Source organism: Chiroxiphia lanceolata, chromosome 17, assembly GCF_009829145.1.
Source record: "Chiroxiphia lanceolata isolate bChiLan1 chromosome 17, bChiLan1.pri, whole genome shotgun sequence".
Classification (NCBI taxonomy): Eukaryota; Metazoa; Chordata; class Aves; order Passeriformes; family Pipridae; genus Chiroxiphia; species Chiroxiphia lanceolata.
The window spans coordinates 3,335,349-3,352,934 of NC_045653.1; the positions used below are offsets into that span (position 1 = coordinate 3,335,349).

General features: G+C 43.5%; 1 protein-coding gene across 13 annotated transcripts in view; it reads left to right on the forward strand.

Moving 5' to 3' along the window:
* Window positions 1-17,586, forward strand: part of PTPRT (protein tyrosine phosphatase receptor type T) — a 448,309-nt gene that overhangs the window by 209,045 nt on the left and 221,678 nt on the right. For all 13 annotated transcript variants that reach the window (XM_032704671.1, XM_032704672.1, XM_032704675.1 and 10 more), the window contains exon 7: window positions 16,796-17,089. In XM_032704671.1, coding sequence (XP_032560562.1) covers window positions 16,796-17,089 — 294 coding nt within the window. The remainder of the gene's footprint in view (window positions 1-16,795; window positions 17,090-17,586) is intronic.

A 17,586-nucleotide genomic window follows, 5' to 3' on the forward strand; every position in this document is an offset into this window, starting at 1 on the left:
GTTCCTGCCTCTCAGGACCATGAACTACTGGGGGGTGTCCAGCTGCTCCTACAGCTCTTACAGGTGCACTGTGCTGGATTTCCCAGCAGAAGTGCTTCCCCCTGCAGCAGGGGTGGCAGGAGACATTGCCTGCTGACCTTCCAGTTGTTCCTGTTCACCCTCTGGAATATGAAGCTTTACCAAGGAATAAGATGGGACAGGCAGCATTGTCCCCTTTTTTGTCTGCTCCTGCCTGCAGTGGTAATGTCTCATAAAGAAGGACTTTAAACTCATGATTAAACTTAATAACTATCTGTAAAAGTCATTTTGGTATTGAAACCCACTGCTGTGGAACAGAGCTCATTTGTAGCCTCCAGTGTGTTCATGTTTCCATTATAAAACCTTGGGAAATGTTCCACTGCGAGCCCCCCTTATTTGGGGGGTGGGCTGAAATGTTAATACAGTGCTTTCCACAGGATAACAAGACCATCTAAATGTAAGGACTGGAATCCAGAGCTGGTGCCACAGGCAGTCAGGAGCTGCAGGTTAAAATTGCAAGGGATGGTGTGATGGATTGGCAGCTAAGGCAGCACTTGAAATTCATTTGGCATTTCCATGCACAGTAAATTCCAAACGAGCTCCCGAGAACACTATAAAAAGCAAAAAGGGTGCCTGTATGTGAATCACTTGTTCCTCCCTGGATCATACAACCTCTTAATTCTAACTTACAACTCGCCTTTGTATCATTGAGAAGTTTTTGAATTTGTGCAGAGAGGTGATTTACATTCTTAGATAAAGCTGAGGCATTTACGATAATATCAGGATAAGTGGACCACTGTTTTCTCTGCACTGAAGCTCGTAGGTTCTGTGTGAATTCATCTCAATTTTCCTGTCCATGTTTCAGGGCAGCTTGCTTTTGTACAGTGAATATTGGTAGATCCCAGGGAAGTACAGCCATGGGTTTTATTACCACTGAATTGAGTGCCTGCCAGTTGTGTGCCCATCTCATTCAAACTGGCAGCTGGTGGCAGATGTGGATGTAACAGCTCTAAATCACTTTGCAGATTCTCTGTATTCCATATTTTACTCAAATTCCAATAAGAGTTACACAAATTAAAGTGCAGCTGTCAAGATCAGCAGCAGAGTTGAAGGTGTACATATAATATAAAGTATTCAAGAGCCGCTGCCTTCTCCAGGAGAACTTTTGAAATAGATTTTGTTAGATGAAAGCAGCAGATTTATTTCCACCGTTTTCCTCGTCTCACATTTAATAATCAAGAACACTTGTAATAAAGTTTCAGATTTCAGAGGGTTTTGTTACAGCTTTGGGGCCGGTTCTGTATCTGTTCCATTACTCCCAGTGTGCCCTTTTCTGGTTATTCCATCACTTCAACTCTGCTGGAAATGAAATCCTGTAATGTTTTGCTTAGGGAGTAGAATACCTGTGCATGAACCAACCATAGCTGCTCAGGAGGTCCAGATGGGTTTAGCTCAGCTCTTTCCTTTTATGAAATTATTGCACACTTCTCAAAATCAGGGCTTTGTGTAATCTTATCACAAACCACTATCAGACAACTCTATTTAAAACCCTATTATTGTACCTCTGTGCCCCAGAGAAGCAGCTCTGGGTATCATCAGCGTGGGCCTGTCAGTCTGACGAGCTCCCCAACAGGTTTTTTTTTTTGTCTCCAGTCACTTTTTATCCAGTTGGCACTGCCTGTTTTGACTGTGAGCTGCTGGCTCTGCTCTTCCCTGGATTTGTTAGGGATCCCAGCCAGACCCTGGGAGGCAGGCTCACTCTGCTGCCTGCAGCAACTGTGTTCACTGAGCAGTGTCCTTTCCTGACTAACTCCTTCCTCATCTCCCATTTCCCAGCACTCCAGGACCTGATTAAATATTTGTGTTGTGGAAGGTACTTTTTCCCTTGCTCCCCCTTTTTGCTCCTGGTATTTGCAGAGTTTTTGGCAGCCATCAGTTAATGGAATTGGGATGCTTGCAATGTATCTGTGCTCAGCTCCAGAGAACCTGTTGTTGTTTAAACAGTTCTAGAAAGCATCAAGTATTTCAAGCTGGCATATAGTGTTCTTCCCTCCAGACTGGTTACAGCCACCTGTTCAATAGACTGAATTCATCAAGTCATTTTTAATTGTGTTCTTTGGACTGTGGAGCTGTGCCAGGGTCCTCCTAAGCAACAAATGGGTTCAGAGCAGGCACAGTGCAGATTCTGCTAGAAAATAGTTCCCTCTGGTGCTGGTTCCTCTCAGCTTGCCTGGGAAGGATAAGGAATCATCATTTCAGATTACTGAGGAACAAAGGAGCAGAAACTTGGCTTATTTGCATAACAGTGGTATCTCCATTTATTTTGGACTTGCACCAGCATAAACTAGAGAAGAATTGGGCCTAGAGCCAAATAAACTTTGTATTTCTTAAATAATTAAGCAAATCTACAAGGACCTAAGCTCATGAATGGTTAACAAAGCCATTCACCAAAGCCAAGCACTGCACCACAATCTGTACCTGCCTGCTCTCAACTCAGGAGATGTTCTACTGTTTTTAAGGATACCTCAGAGCCAAGCAACAAGAATTTGCTTTGGAGCAAAAGAATTTGGGTTGAATAGCCTTACCAAGCAGTAGACTTCCCTTGTGCAAGTATTTTGGGTAAGATTTGACCTGTAATATTTTTTCTCTAGGTGATTACGTCCAACAATTCACTTCCAGTGTTTTGTGTTTGGGCTCCAAGCCAATGTAAATTTACAAGTTTGAGCAATAGATGTTTTTTTTGTGGCACTGAAGAAAGATCTCATCGGGTATTAAATGGGCTTTATTTGGACAGTGTAGGTTTCTGCTTGTAAAGACGGGAAAGAAATGGAAGAGAACTGGAAGAGCTGAATTCTTTGCTGTGCTTGCTCAGGTCAGGTCCTTCCAGACAGTTGAACAAGACTGTTCTAGAAGTTTGTGTTGCTGTTCTTCCCACAGTTGCTTTGTTCCAATGAAACACTGCAGTCCTGTTTCATGTTGAGATGTGTAGGAATTGGATGTTTCTCCAGGTACCTGACAGGGATTAGTGACAGTGTGAAGGGGGAATTTTGACCCCAATTTGATAATTATGTAGCGATAAAATCACTAACAGACATTCCCAATGATTTACGTGACAGCTCATACAGTGACTCCTCTGCTTAAAATTTTGCTTTGATCTGCATCAGCAGGAATTCCACATGTACTAAATAATGGGGGGGAAAAAAGCCCTTATGTGCTCCAACTCCATTTTATGTACACAGCAAATGCATAATCAACCTCTGATATTTCGCTTCAGCATGAAAGATGCAGCTCTAGAGTTCAAGACTTAGATTTCCAAGCTCTGTGGCACTTCCTTGCTGATCTTGTTTATCCATCAGCGCTTCAAATCCCAGAATAATGGAATTGAACATAATAACTTCTCTGCTGAGCGAAGAAGTACAGTCCTTGTGTCAAGCAATAAAGGAGAAAAATAATTTTCCATATCACGATTCGAAGCTCTGACGTCGGAAGAGAACTTTTCCTGCCGACTCCTGTGCTGGTCACTTTGCATTTCAGTTGCTGATTCTTCAGTTTTGCAGGATGACAAGTTGTTCAGGCTGCTGCTAATTATGTGCTCAATGTTATGGTAATTGGCATCTCTCAATTTTGTTGTTATGACTACGTAGTACTCGGTAACAGGCTGATAATGCACAGACTGCAGGGCTGACACTCCTCACTGCTGCTCCCAGTTCTGGCTCTCCACGTGTGCTGAGTACAGACTGATGGGTGTTAGAGGCTCTTTCTCGAGTGCTGATCACCCTGATGCTGGAGACATCTCCAAATGCTGCAGGTATGGACAGATATGAACACGTGGAATCCACTTCTCTCCCTCGGCAGTGAGGAAAAATCCTTGCTTTCGCTTTATGAAATGGCAAAAAAATACCTGCAGGACAAGGAAAATTGCAGCAAGAAATTCTTTATTGCAGCGCTGGGTGCAGCCCCAAGTCACGTGGCCTGGAGAAAACACCCCCCCTTTGAAAAACTCGCTCTTTTTGTGCCCTCTTGGTTACCTCATGGCCAGGCTTCGCAAACGAAGATTAAGGAAGGCTCTATCCACGTTTGTTACAGGCACGCTGGTGGCTAATGAGGCCAGTACGAGACAGACACGTCAGATTGCAAAAGGCACAGCAGAAAGACTCCTTAGGTGGTAAATTCTGCAAGACACGGTTCTTTCTGCGTTGTCTTTTCTCCTCAAGAGTGATCCTACATGTGTTCTCAAAGGAGACAGCTGCGTTGTAGATGGTGTGTCTCCAGACCTCCCTGTTGGAGGCCAGAGTAGACCAGTTATGTTGGTCAATATGGCCAAGGCTGAGATGTTGTTTCGGGGAGTCCTTCTATCTTCTCTTGCGGCAGCCGGTGGCAAGTTCACCATAGAGCAGGATCTTAGGGAGGGGGTGGTTGGTCCTTCATCCTGGAGATGTGCCCTGCCCAGCTCAGCTGTGTTCTCAGCAACATGGCCTCAATGCTTGTGACTGCTGCTTGTTCCAGAACAGATGGATTGGTCACATAATCTGACCAGTGGATGTTCAGGATTGTACGGAGGCAGCGTTGATGGAAGCGTTCGAGGAGTCGCAGGTGGTGGCGGTAGATGACCCAGGATTCAGAACCATACAAGAGAGTAGACAGCACTATGGCTCTGTAAACACTGATCTTGGTACTTTTCTTCAGGTGTTTATTTCGCCAAACTCTTTTATGGAGTTTTCCAAAAGCTCTCTATGCCTTTGCCAACCTGTTGTCTATGTCTCCGTCAGTCTCGCCATCCGAGGAGATGAGGCTCCCTAGGTAATTAAACTGCTGGACTGATTGGAGCTCTGATTGGCCAATGGTGATGTGGGGATGATGGGGGACTTCCTGAGGTGCAGGTTGATGGAGAACTTCTGTCTTCTTTAAGCTGACTTCCAGCCCAAAGAGCTCAGCAGTATCTGCAAAGCAGGATGTTAAATGCTGCAGGTTACCTAAGCTGTTAAATATTCCACAGGTGACAGGTGTTTTACCTTAAAAGGTAATTTTCGAACTCAGGAAGGGGGTGTTACCCTCCCTCCTGATTGATTGATGATGTACCCCTCTGTTCATGTACAGGGGGTCTCTCTGCACACAATGACTGGCCATGTGGCCGGGGTATATTTTTCTATTTTTATTTTTTCCCTATCCCGACCACAGCGTTTCCCTGGTGCCAGGCCCAGGTGGGCCTTTCACCTTACAGCCTCCACGAGGCACCTAAAAAACCCCTTGAAATTCAATGAAAGGAAAGAAAATTCCACCACCCTCTATTTTCCACTGAATTCATTTTGCTTATAATAAAACCAGGTTATTTATTTCTCACAGTGACCTGCAGTCCCACTCTGCTGCAGTGAAGTGCTTCATCAGGTCTGGCCTCGTGCTCAGGTAGCCTTGTGTCCTTGTTTCAGCCAGAAAACTTGAGTGTGTTGCTGTTTCTTGATGGTCCTTGACCTGTTAGGAGCTGTACTGAGGGAATACAGGGGTTAGAAACCAGCAGATCAAAGCTTGGGTACCAGTGTGCATCATCCTGAGAGGATCCATCAGTATGAGCTTTGTACTGTTGTTAATGATGTTGAAAAAGAGCTTCCCTCATGTCCTAATAGATTTACCATCCTCTTTCCCCCCTCTGTTTTTAGCTTTTGCAGCACATGCAGAATCTCAGCAACTTAGTCAATGTGTGCCTGTAGGGGAGCAGGCTGTGTAAGGGACTCTCAGCTGATTAAATCAGTAAATCCAAATTGAATCTGCACCTTCTCAGTAAAGCTCAGGTTCAATTTGCATTGATTGGGGGGGGGGATGTTTGATAATATACTGTGAGCAGAAAACTCTGGACAGAAATGTTTGCTTCAGTGAGGAAACTACCAGCAGTCTGCTTGGTCATACATGCAGCTATTGTCTGGACACCTGCAAGGTTGTGTTTTAGGAAATTTGTAGCACAGGGAATATCTGTCTTCCACCTCCCTTATAAAACCTTTCAACCTACCATTTCTACCACTGGAACATATATTTTATAGCAGGGTTTTTCTTTCAGGGAAGCTGACTTGAGGTCTTGGTGGGTGGGAAATAACCCCAAATGCGGGTGGATCCTGGCTGTGCAGGACCCAAGTCGGATTAACACTGGTTTTCAGATACAGGACCCATTAAAAAAATCCCTTCAGCCCTGTAATCTAAACTCCATAAACCACGATGCAGCTCTTGCAAAGCCTAAACAAGTCACAAGATTTATCTGGTAGTAGATCTTGGGGTTTTTTTAACTGACTCAGGGACAACACAGCAGTGAGTAAGGATGTAACAAAAAGAATTCCTTAACTAACTGCAGACATCTTTGGGAATATTGGGAGACTTATGAAAAGGCAGTAAAACTATAATATCCTGGATCTCTGATGGCTTTCAGGTTTTTAGGGTTAATAGGATTGCTTATCACATATTCAGTACATTCAGAAGTAGGAAGGTTGTTCCTTTTCTCTGGAAAAAACAGTCGAAACACAGAAGTATTAATGCAAACATTGAGTTTTGGGGGTACATCTGTGTATCAGGCAGACTTTCTTCCCTTTTGCATATTTTACATTAGATAGAGAGACTGGCTTATGAGTTAAAAGTGGAAGAGATCCCTTTATGTTCTGGAAACTGCCACAAAGCTTGAAGTTGTTCTTCCTGGTGCTGAGCTTGCTGGACACTGATTTTTTATTTTGCCACCACAAGTGAAGACTCCCCATACAGATTTTGTAATAAATTATTAAGTTGCTCATGCAGCTGTATAAGCAACATGGCCTTAGTGACAGCAGAACAGTTATTGGCAGCAACTTGGCTCTTTCTCACACTTTGTGGTTAATAAAAGCAGAAGGATGATTAATCCTTGTGTTGGATTTCTGGGATGAAATGTGCTACTTCAGGGGTAAAACCATAGGATGATTTCTGCAGGTGTTATTGCTGTGAATGTCTTGGAATCTGCATGAGGAATATTTAAATATCATTGATATCCAGTTATTCAAGTCGTTTCTTCAGGTTTCCCAGGGTGTACATCTGTGCTTACCCCAGGGAAAGAAGAAAAGGGAGAAAACTTTGAAATCTGAATGAAATCTGTAATTTCAGTCCGTTAAGACAGAAAGAATGACTTCCCAAAATGAACTTTTCCACAAAGTTCCTTTGGAAATCAGTCATTTCTGCTTCATCCAGGTTTCATATGAATGCTGAGATCAGATTCTTGCTGAGATTACTGTCAAGCAAACCTGCTCTCAGGTGACCACCCACTCTGAGACTTGGTTGCCCAGATAGTTTGTTAGATGCTGTTTCAGGTGATAGAGGTACATTGGTTGAAAGTTCCTTGGGGATTGTCTCCCCAAGATCCCTGTTGGCACATTAGCAATCTACTGTTACAGCATCAGCTCCTTTTTAAGTCAGATTTGGTCAGCTGTGATCAGTGTTCTTCACGGATCTGTCACGGGAAAATAAATGATTAAACGAGAACATTTTTCTTTTTATGGACTGAAAACCCCTAAATTTGTGTGTCAAGCCTGGCATACAATTCTTTGCAGGAGGTCATAAAGTCTGTAGGCTGGAACACAAGTCTGCATTCAGTCTCTGGCCCTACAGCCCTCCATTAATCATTACTTCCAGTTGTAAAACAACATACTCAGACTTCCTTCACCAGAATATTATGAGGATGAGCTGGGGGCAGTTCCTTGAGCTGCCCTGCTCGTGCACACCCCAGTGTCCTCACTCCTTAAGCTCTGGGCTACAGATGTTTGAGAGATCAGTACCAGTGGGATTGGACACAGTTGGGTCTGTAAATCACAGCCATGGTGCTGTCTCAAGTTTAAACTCCAGCCTGGCTGTTCTCAGTTCTCCTCACTGCTCCTCATCTGTTCTGCACGTCCCCAGGTGCTGGACAGGGAGGGAAAGGGCAGGGAGGATGTTTGCTTCCCTGCTCTTCCTTTAAATGAAACAAAGAATCCTGCCTCGGGCTTTTCCTGCAAACCTGGCAGGTTGCTATGGATTAAGGCACTTAATCAATCCAGACAAACCATTCTATGCTGCCTCCTGGTAGTCAATACCTCCAGTCACTTGCCATTTCAGCAGCTTAGAGACCAACAATCCTTCATCCTGCACACAGAGATGTGCCAGAGAGCAAAAGTTGCTAAATAGCCACTAGAGATGAAGCTGTAAAAATCCTTTTGCCTCTGTCTTTATCCCACCACCATCACTGGTAGCATAGCAACTGAGGAAGCTGCTTGAACTTGAGTTGACCCGAAATTACATGTTTCATGCTTTATGTGTTTATTCCCTGCCTTTCTACTTTTTTTTTTTTTTTTTTTTGGTGCTTGTTGAGGTTGCATTTTCAGTCCCTGTGGGACATTAGCAGCTTGTTCATGCAGAAAGCTGAAACAGATTTAATAACATGTGATGTATGAGCTCAAATAGTCCATGGAGTCAGAAACATGAGAGAGCCAAAGCTGCCCTTGGGTGCTGCCTGGTGTAGAGGCCCTCGTGTTGGTGGGGTGTGGATGAAGTTTTCCATGTCTTTGGTGGAACCATTAAGGAAGAGCAACCTCCCACAGGCTGATTATTCATATTGTAGTGTGAGAGAACTGGCTGCTAAAGGAAGAAGTATGGATTGGAAATATGAAAAGATTATAGTAACCCTGGGATTTGTCACCTGGGGGAGAGAGAACTAAGACACAGGTTCAGGAGTAACCTGCAACTTTAAAGGCTGTTGGTGAATGTGCAGTTGCAGTAATTTCTAGTGGAGAAATCACTGTTTTGACCAGAGTTTCTTGAAAGCTCCTGTATTTTTATATCCCTTAGTTCTCAGTTCTCATACTGTATTCAGATATGCTCATATGTTAAACACAAACTCGTTCTTCTTCGTAGGTCATTTCGAGATGAATATAAAAGGTTGTACTCCACACATACCTGGTGTGCCTGTCAAGTCCAAGAAATGAGGGAAGTGGCAAAAATTCAAAATTACTAATTGTTTTGGGAGGAAAATGTATCAAGGCTGGGTTTGGAGAACAGGACTTAGTTAAGCACACTGGACGTGATCCTGGTGGATCAAAATGGAGCAGTCAGATGCTGGATAAAGTCATGGTCTTTTTATTTTTACTGGTGTTTTGGTCAAGTGAAACTTGAACCTTTTTTCTGTGTGTGGCACAATCTCAACAGGTGGGACCAAGATGCTCCAGCCTCAGAACAGTCCTAGTAAGAGAATGAAATTCTTTCTTTGACAAGCACTTTAAGTACTGAATTATTAAATCAAAGGGCATCACTGTCACCAGTGCACGCTCTGGCTGAACAGCTAAAAGGAAAGTGAGTTGTGCTCGTCTTTTCCAGAGAAAAGAATCATCATTTATCTTCATGTGGTGCTTTTAGACTGCAGCACCTGAGTTCTGCTGCCCTGGGTGAGGACATTCAGAGAGAATTCAAGGGGCTTGCAGGTGCTCAGTATTATTTCTCAGCTTCCCCCTTAATAGACTGACTGATCCATTACCTGAATTTCACTCTGAAGGCCAAGTGCTGAGAACATAAGAGCAAAGGAGGTTAAGTGCATCTCACTTATATTTTAATAGCAGTCAAAAGATGGAGGGATTAATTTTATCTTAGATACGTACCTTAGGATGAGCCCATTTCTCTCCTTTGACTACAAAAGGGAACCTGAGATAATTAGTCCAGGTTAGAACACACAAAACCTACAAAGTAGAGGTCAGGTTGTTTTTTATCAGCTCGTGGATGCACAAAAGTCTTTGTGTTGGGCCTCTTGTGGTCCATGAAAGGTCTCTTTCTGACATTCCATAAGCAACAAGAAGCATGTTCTCCTCTTCTTCCTGATGTGTTTTTGTAGCTGTTTTGCAGTTGAAAAACTCAGAAAATTACATGCACTTTAAAACTGTGAGTTAATTGTCCATGATTCCAGCCCTGGGGAGCTTGTCATTCTTGGAGATTACCTACAGAGCCTGCCTGAGCACCGTGGAGGGCAGTGCTCCTACCCATGTGGGAAAGGTTGCCTTTGGCACTCTGGATGCACAGGGCTAAGGAATGTGTTTTGCTGCAACACAGGAGATTCCTACACATCAATACTGAGCCCTGGGAGAGTCTACAGTCACCTTTTTTAACTGTGTTACAGTACAAATGATGGCTCAAAGAGAAGCATTCAGTTCTAATCTGTGTGAGTTCTTGTAATAAGCTTTACAATTAGAGCACAGACTCTTCCATCTAATTCACTTAATTTACGCTGGGAAATGAGATACTGTTCAACTAATCCGATGCTATTTTCCTCTTTATTAGGGAATGAAAGCGTCCTCTGAGGCTCTGGTGGGATTCAGACTAAGCTTCTGAGGCACAAATAGTGTGAAATGCTAATGAAACAGTGCTGTGCTGTAATTCCCACTTGGTGTCTGGTGCCCCTCTCCTTCAGCCTGTGACACCACTGGAAGGGTTGGCAGGAGGCAGTGGAGCTGTGCCAGCTCTTTCTGGACTTTAGGGATGTTTCTTTGATGAGATGACTCTGGTACAGATGAACTTCCTTCAGCCAGGGTTTGTTCCAGCTGCCTTGCATGGTTGGACTAGATGATCTCAGAGGTCTTTTCCAACCTAGTTGATGCTGTGATTCTGTGACTGCACTGCTTTTAGGAAATGGTGAAGAGGTTTTCTCCTGTAAGCATTGCTGTGTTCTTCTCTTTAAACCCAGTTGCTTAATTGAGAACATATGTGTTCAACTCACCAAGGAGCATTTCCACTGCTTCTTAAGGGGATAATACACAGAGAATATGTGTTCTTCATTTTCAGCAGGCTGCAGCAACTTCTCCCTTCCTGTATAAAGACTGCACCTATGCTGTTGTGAGCTGTAAAGGGAATAGTCTGTTTGAATTTGAGGCTTTGGGGATGTTAGAGGATGAGTATCCTGCCAAACATTGAGTCTCTTGCTCTGTTTCCTTTCTTTGGTGCTATTGATTGCTGTCCCCTGGGATCTGCTCACCTCGTTTTTTCATTGCTGTTGTCCTGATTCTTTGACCACTTTGCTCAATTCTTTCACATCTTTCTGGCTCGTTTTTGTTTTCTCTCTCACTCCTTGTACATGAAACGTGTGGTGAGTCCCCTGCAGGCAGAAGCACCAGCTCTTAAGGGAAAAGCAAAAGGAAAAAAGCACATCACATGTTGTGGCACACAGGGATTCTGTTTCAGAGAGGACTGAAGTTCCTGATCGCTCTGTTAATAAATTTGTGCTGGAAGAAGCATCAGTTGGAGAGTGCTGACATTGAATGTGGTGATCCATAGCACAGGACAACAGCGTCTAAAGCAGCCCCCTGCTTGCTGCTCTGATGTCCCAGCTCTTCAGCTGGGTACCCAGCCTGCCATGAGCTAAAAGGGCACATTGATTACTGAGCACATAAACATTCCATGGCTGATGGTTCAGGAGAGTGGACATGGTGCTGATCTCAACAGGGGCAGGAAGAGACCTGTATGGGAATAGATCAGAGGTGTGTCAGGGTGGAGTTTTCCTGCTGGAACTGCTCTGTTTCATAATGGATTGCAAAGCCCAACAGAGAAGGCTTCTGCACCTCTAAAATATAGAAACCTGTGAAACCACAACCCTCATTCTACAGGCTGTAGAAATCCTCAGTCTTCCTCTTCTCTCGCTTTTCTGGATTTTGGCTTTAATTAAATATTCAACATTGTTCACATCAGAGTTGGTGCTGGGCACTTTTCTTTGGGCACAGACCACACCATTCACTGGTGCAATTCACCTGTCCAGGTGAATTAATGAATGATTTTACTGATGCTCTGGCAGTCTTTCAATCCTGTTGGCACATGCCACTGCTGTCAGGCTGTCACATCACCGTGAGACACATCTGAGTGTCTCTCCTTTAGACAAAAACTATTAGTGCAGTGTCAGCACAGTGAAATCATCTCATTAAATACTGTAAAATCCATGTGCTTTTTTTTTTTTGTGCAATAAGTGGAAGTTTGGACAATCACTGGAAAACAAAATTCACCTGCTGCATTTGTGGTGGTGGTAAAAATGTGCTGATAAACACTGCCAGTATTAAATACCCACATTCAGAGCTCGGGCTGCTCGTTGCTGTGGTGTAAAACTGGAAGGGGTGCCCAAAGATGCTGCTCAGACAGTCTTGCTGTTTGTACAAAACTCTATAAATGCATTTTGTTCTGGTTTTTTTTTTTTTTTTTTGCTTAAAAAGAGTTTTGAGAAGCTTGAAATTTGGTTTCCTTGCCTTCCAGTGCCATCCTTATCCATTTGGCAGGCACAGTCCCCAGCTGCTCGTTTGGGACGTGGTGAGAAAAGCTTACAATTCCCATTAGTAGGGGAATAAGCAGTATCATGTTTGAAAACACAGACCTTGCTTGTCAGGCAAATGCCTTTTGAGAGCAGCTCCCATCCCACCTCTCCATTCCCCAAAGGATAAGAAAAAAAATGTGTCTCTTCTGATGTTATTTTTAGACCTGTGCTATGTGTTGTGTGCATGTGAGAAAACAAAACAGGAGTGAAACGAGGGAGCCCAGGGTGGCACTTCAGAAACAGAATTGTTGAACTTGGTCTCGTGTACCAGGGTTTTGTAGCACTGGGGGCTCTTTTTGTCTAAAACCATCCCTAGCCCATCCCATGCAAATGAGAGTTCATGATCACCTTGGCTGTATAGGTTATCAGGTGGGTTTTTTATGAACAAGGAAGTAATTAAAAAAAAATTGAATGTTATTAATATAAAATCCATAGCTTAAGAGGTTTCTGTAGCTGCTTTAAGATTACATTTTCTGTACTGTCTTTTTTTATGAGTTATTTCCCAGGAGGCAGTGACAAGGATTTTTCTGTAGTTTTTCAGTCTTCCCAGTTGCATCTTCAGGATTCATGGAACCCATTTTCCTTCCATCATCTGAAAATTGCTTAGAGAGTCAAAAAGAGAAATATTCCAGTGGTAGAGTAGAAACACTCAGGAACTGTTGCCCAGGAGTAAAGTACGTGTGTTTTCCACAATAGTTGGGAAGTAGAGTGTTCATGGCCTTTCAGAGTTCAGGAAGTGTCTGGATGATGCTCTTAGTCATGGAGAATCGTGGGATGGTTTGGGTTGGAAGGGACATTAAAGCTCAGGGACACCTCCCACTAGCCCAGGTTGCTCCAAGCCCCATCCAACCTGGCCTTGGACACTTCCAGGGATGGGGCAGCCACAGCTTCTCTGGGCAACCTGTGCCAGGGCCTCCCCACCCTCACAGGGAAGGATTTCTTCCCCGTGTCCCATCTCACCCTGCCCTCTGGCAGTTTAAAGCCATCACCCCTTGTCCTGTCATGATGTGTTGTTGAGTTTTAGGTGGTTCTGTGAGGAACAGGGAGTTGGATTTGATGATCCTCATGGATTCCTTCCAGCTCGAGACATTCTGTGATTCTGTGTGGTTTCTGGTTTGTGCCTCCTGTTAGTTTTGTTTCCTCACACTCTGTATTACTAAAATTCATGTCGTTTTACAGCTCTAACAGTGTTCAGCCTTCTGAGCTGTATCTCCTTTTCTAGTGGGAGGACAAAGGCACATCCCAAATTCCCTTTGTGTCTGCACAACTGGACCTGCTTTGCACATATAATAAAATCTACTCGTGGTCAATAACCCCCTTTTTTGGGCCTGTACTACTTTTGTTTCCTTGAAAGAGAGCTCCCATGGTTTTTCTGTGTCCTTCCCAAGTCTGGGATTCAGGGTGGATATTCCAGCTGCAGCAATCCAGTTCCAGATGTGTTTGTTCCTGGGGTACCAGTGGCTTCCTCCTCCCTGTCTGGAGGGGAATGGGACAATGCCTGAAAAGGAGCAACAGGCAAGACAAAGCCTGTAATGTAAAATAGTGTTGGCATGAAATGGGGCTTAAAATACTGTTGTTCACACTTCCATGTGTAAAAGGCCAATCTGTCACCATGTTTATTTAATCAAGGTCCCATAGAGATTTTAATTAAAACAGTGAACTCATAACATCAGGCTGGTCATCTGTGACTGACAAGTGGGGTTTGGAACAGAGGGCAAAAAAATGGGCCTTTATTCTGTGCCAGTTTTGCTAAATAATGGATAACTTGTTTAGATCACTTGTAGTCATTTGGCACAGTGATATTAAAAAAAAGCTGCTTCTCCAATTGGTGCCAGTAGGAAAGAATCCATTATTTTCAGTGAGGTGGGATTGAGCCCTGAATAACTGTTGTAATGGCTGCTCATCTTAGTTTCTTAAATTCAGAAAATGGGAGCAACAGTTTAAATTCCTAGTTTTATAATATTTTATAGCACCTGTTTTTCAAATGGTACAGAAAGGGGAAAATTAATGGGGGCGAGGGGAAGGGAGAAACCCACCATTACAGTTCTGTTTGGTGAGGAGGGTTTAGATTTGGACTAAAATAGAGAAGATGGTAATGCTGCGTGACATCTTAATTTAAATCAGTTTGGCAGTTGTAGTTTCTAAACTTGTTAGATGAGATTTTCATGTCTGTTCAGCAGGATAAACTGCTCTATTAATTAAGCTCAGTCCCATAAATCTCTTCTAACTTGCCATCAAATCCCAAAGAAACCTGGATCACGTTGCTATTGAAATGTGCAGCCCAGGAGAATGGAGTTTAATATTTCATTTGTCTTGTGATGTGACTTGTAAGATGTCATTTTTGCATTGGGAATAAAAATCACCAAGTCTGTCTTTTAATTGTCTTGCACCAGGAAACAAGTAATAAGCTGCTTGTGATTTATAATAATTTGATTTTTAATGAAAACGTATCTGCATGCGTTTCTTGAAAACAGTTTTCTTGGAGAAATAACCTCAGTAAGTCAAAACATAATCAGCTTGGTATTTCATAGCAGAAAGAGATTCTGGCAGGACTTAGGGGAAGAGGACAAAATAAAAACAAAAATAAACATTCCACAGAAAACATAGCTGGTGTCACTGGTTTTGTAAATGTTGGATTCCTGCTGCAATTACAATTCAGATTGCTTTTTTTTTTTTTTTTTTTTGCAGAGTTACAATGTACAACTCCTGCAGTCAATCCCTAGGAGGTAGCAGGGCTCCTTGTAATTAGTGTTAGCCAGAGGAAATGAAATTAAGTAACATTTCAGTTGATCATTTTGCATAATAAAGGTTTCTGTGCATTTGTTTGTCTTCACTGAGCAGATGTTAACCTGCAAGAATCTTCTTCCTGTCGTGGGGTGCTCAAACTTTTTCCTTCCCCATTTTTGTGGGTCCTGCACTGTTTCAGTTTTCCGGGTTCTTTGAGGGATCACCTTTAAAAGAGGAATTTAGAGTAACTCTCACGGAACTTTAAATTATTGGGATGTTGTTACATTTGTAGGTTTCTTTTTCTGAGATGGGGATCACAGGTTGGTTTGGGTTGGGAAGGATCTTAAAGCTCATCTCATCCCACCCCCTGCCATGGGCAGGGACACCTTCCACCAGCCCAGGTTGCTCCAAGCCCTGTCCATCCTGGCCTTGGACACTTCCAGGGATCCAGGGGCAGCCACAGCTTCTCTGGGCAACCTGTGCCAGTGTTTCAGCACCCTCATGATAAAAACCTTTTTTTTTGTCACCTTAGCTTCATAAGAGAATAGAGTTTGTGTCCTCTGGGCTGAGGGCAAACCACATCAGAGTGGGGCAGAGGGAAGACTTGATGAGATCCAGGAAATTGCTGATAATCCTGCCCCGTTCAGCTCAGGTTTTCCAAACCACAAAGCGTTCACTGTTCATGTGGTTTCCAGTATGCAAGTGTTATTTATACACTGACAGAGAGGAGAAAAGGAATAATAAAAATCAGGCAGGCAGCCAGAGCTCTGTAGATTGTATTTTTTTTTTGTAGCTCCCATCAAAGGGAACTGCTGAGATGTCTTTTATCAGCTTGCTTTGCTTTTTCTCACAGAGGTGACGCTCAGCAGCCGAGTTCTGCCTCCTCGTGCTGCTTCTCAGACATCCAGACCCTCTTCAAGTCTCATGCAGACTTTCTTGAGTACCTTTGCTCGTGAAGTTAAGGAAACTTTGCAGTCAAACATGGCAGGAGGTGTCGATTCACTGTTGCCTTCGAGTTTTTCTTAGTTCTCAGTTTTTCAGGAGCCCCAGTTTAAGCCAGTTCTGGTATCACTGGTCATGGGAAGATCCCTAGTGTTTAAATTTGCTAGGATTGTCTCAGACACACAGCCAGTGCTTTGCTTAGAAATTACATCCCATCTTTAACCTGGATTTTACCTGTTGAAATCAGAAAACGAGCAAGTGATCTGAGTTTTCCACTCGCTGCTAATTGTGCCATGTTAAGCATGAGAATTTGGCTGAACCACAGATCAGTGATTGGGAGATTCTGCTGTGTCAGGTCACAGGGCAGAGAAAGGGCTGTACTGGAGCCTTTTCATTCATGGAATATGTTAAATGCACTCATTTATCTTAATTTAAGACTTCCTTTTTCCCCCTTACCCTCCAGTATTATATTGAGTGCTATTGCACAGATGCTTAAAAGAGGGAGCAAGTATAAACCTTGTGATCTTTTAGAAGTGACTTTTGTGTTTTATTTTAAACAGAGGTTGCTTTGTGGTTACTGCAGGTGTTTCTGAATTGGTAATACTACCCCCAGTAAAAGGGGCTGAATTTTTAGCACCAAAAAAGTGCAGTTCTTTTCAGGAACAGATTAAATTCTTACAAAAGATTTGGTAAATTGTGCCTGTGTTACAATGGATTTTGGGGGCAGCCTTGCTACATGGATATATAGTGGAAAATTGATCTTTTTGACGGAATTCTTTGATTTCTCTTTGCCTGCAGAGCCCCCCACTCCCATCGCCCCTCCGGAGCTCCTGGCCGTGGGAGCCACGTACCTGTGGATCAAACCCAACGCCAACTCCATCATCGGGGACGGGCCCATCATCCTCAAGGAGGTGGAGTATCGGACAACCACGGGCAACTGGGCAGAGACTCACATTGTGGACTCCCCCAATTACAAACTGTGGCACTTGGACCCCGACGTGGAGTACGAGATCCGGGTGCTGCTCACGCGCCCCGGGGAAGGAGGAACAGGCCCCCCTGGACCCCCCCTCACCACCAGGACCAAGTGTGCAGGTAGGATTGCTGCTGCTTTTTGGGACACTTTGGTTCCCTTCCTTGCTGTAGGTGTGCCATCTGAATTGACATTATGAATTGAGATGCATCCTGGAATAGTTTATGTTTTATTCCCTAGGCAGGTGTTGGTTTTATGCATGTGCTGTATTTGACTAAGTTTTGCCTCAGTGTGTGGCTGCTTTTTGTTGAAATGGGCAGAGAGGAGAGTTTTCTGACCAGAATTGTTCTTAAGGCCAGTCTATGATTAATACTCACCTCTAAGTGCATAACAAAATTTTGCATAACAAGTTCTTGGGTAATGAATCAGGAGTGTTTATTAACACCTTGACACTGATACCAGTTTGAGGGCAGTGTGGTGAAAGAGGAAGCATTTAGTTTTTAAAATGCAATTTTGTGTTCCATTTGATGGAGATGATTCTTCTCCTCACTTCTGACAGAGAAACACATTCAAACACTGTGCACCATCCTCCTTCCCTCTTTCATATTGGAGTGGATCG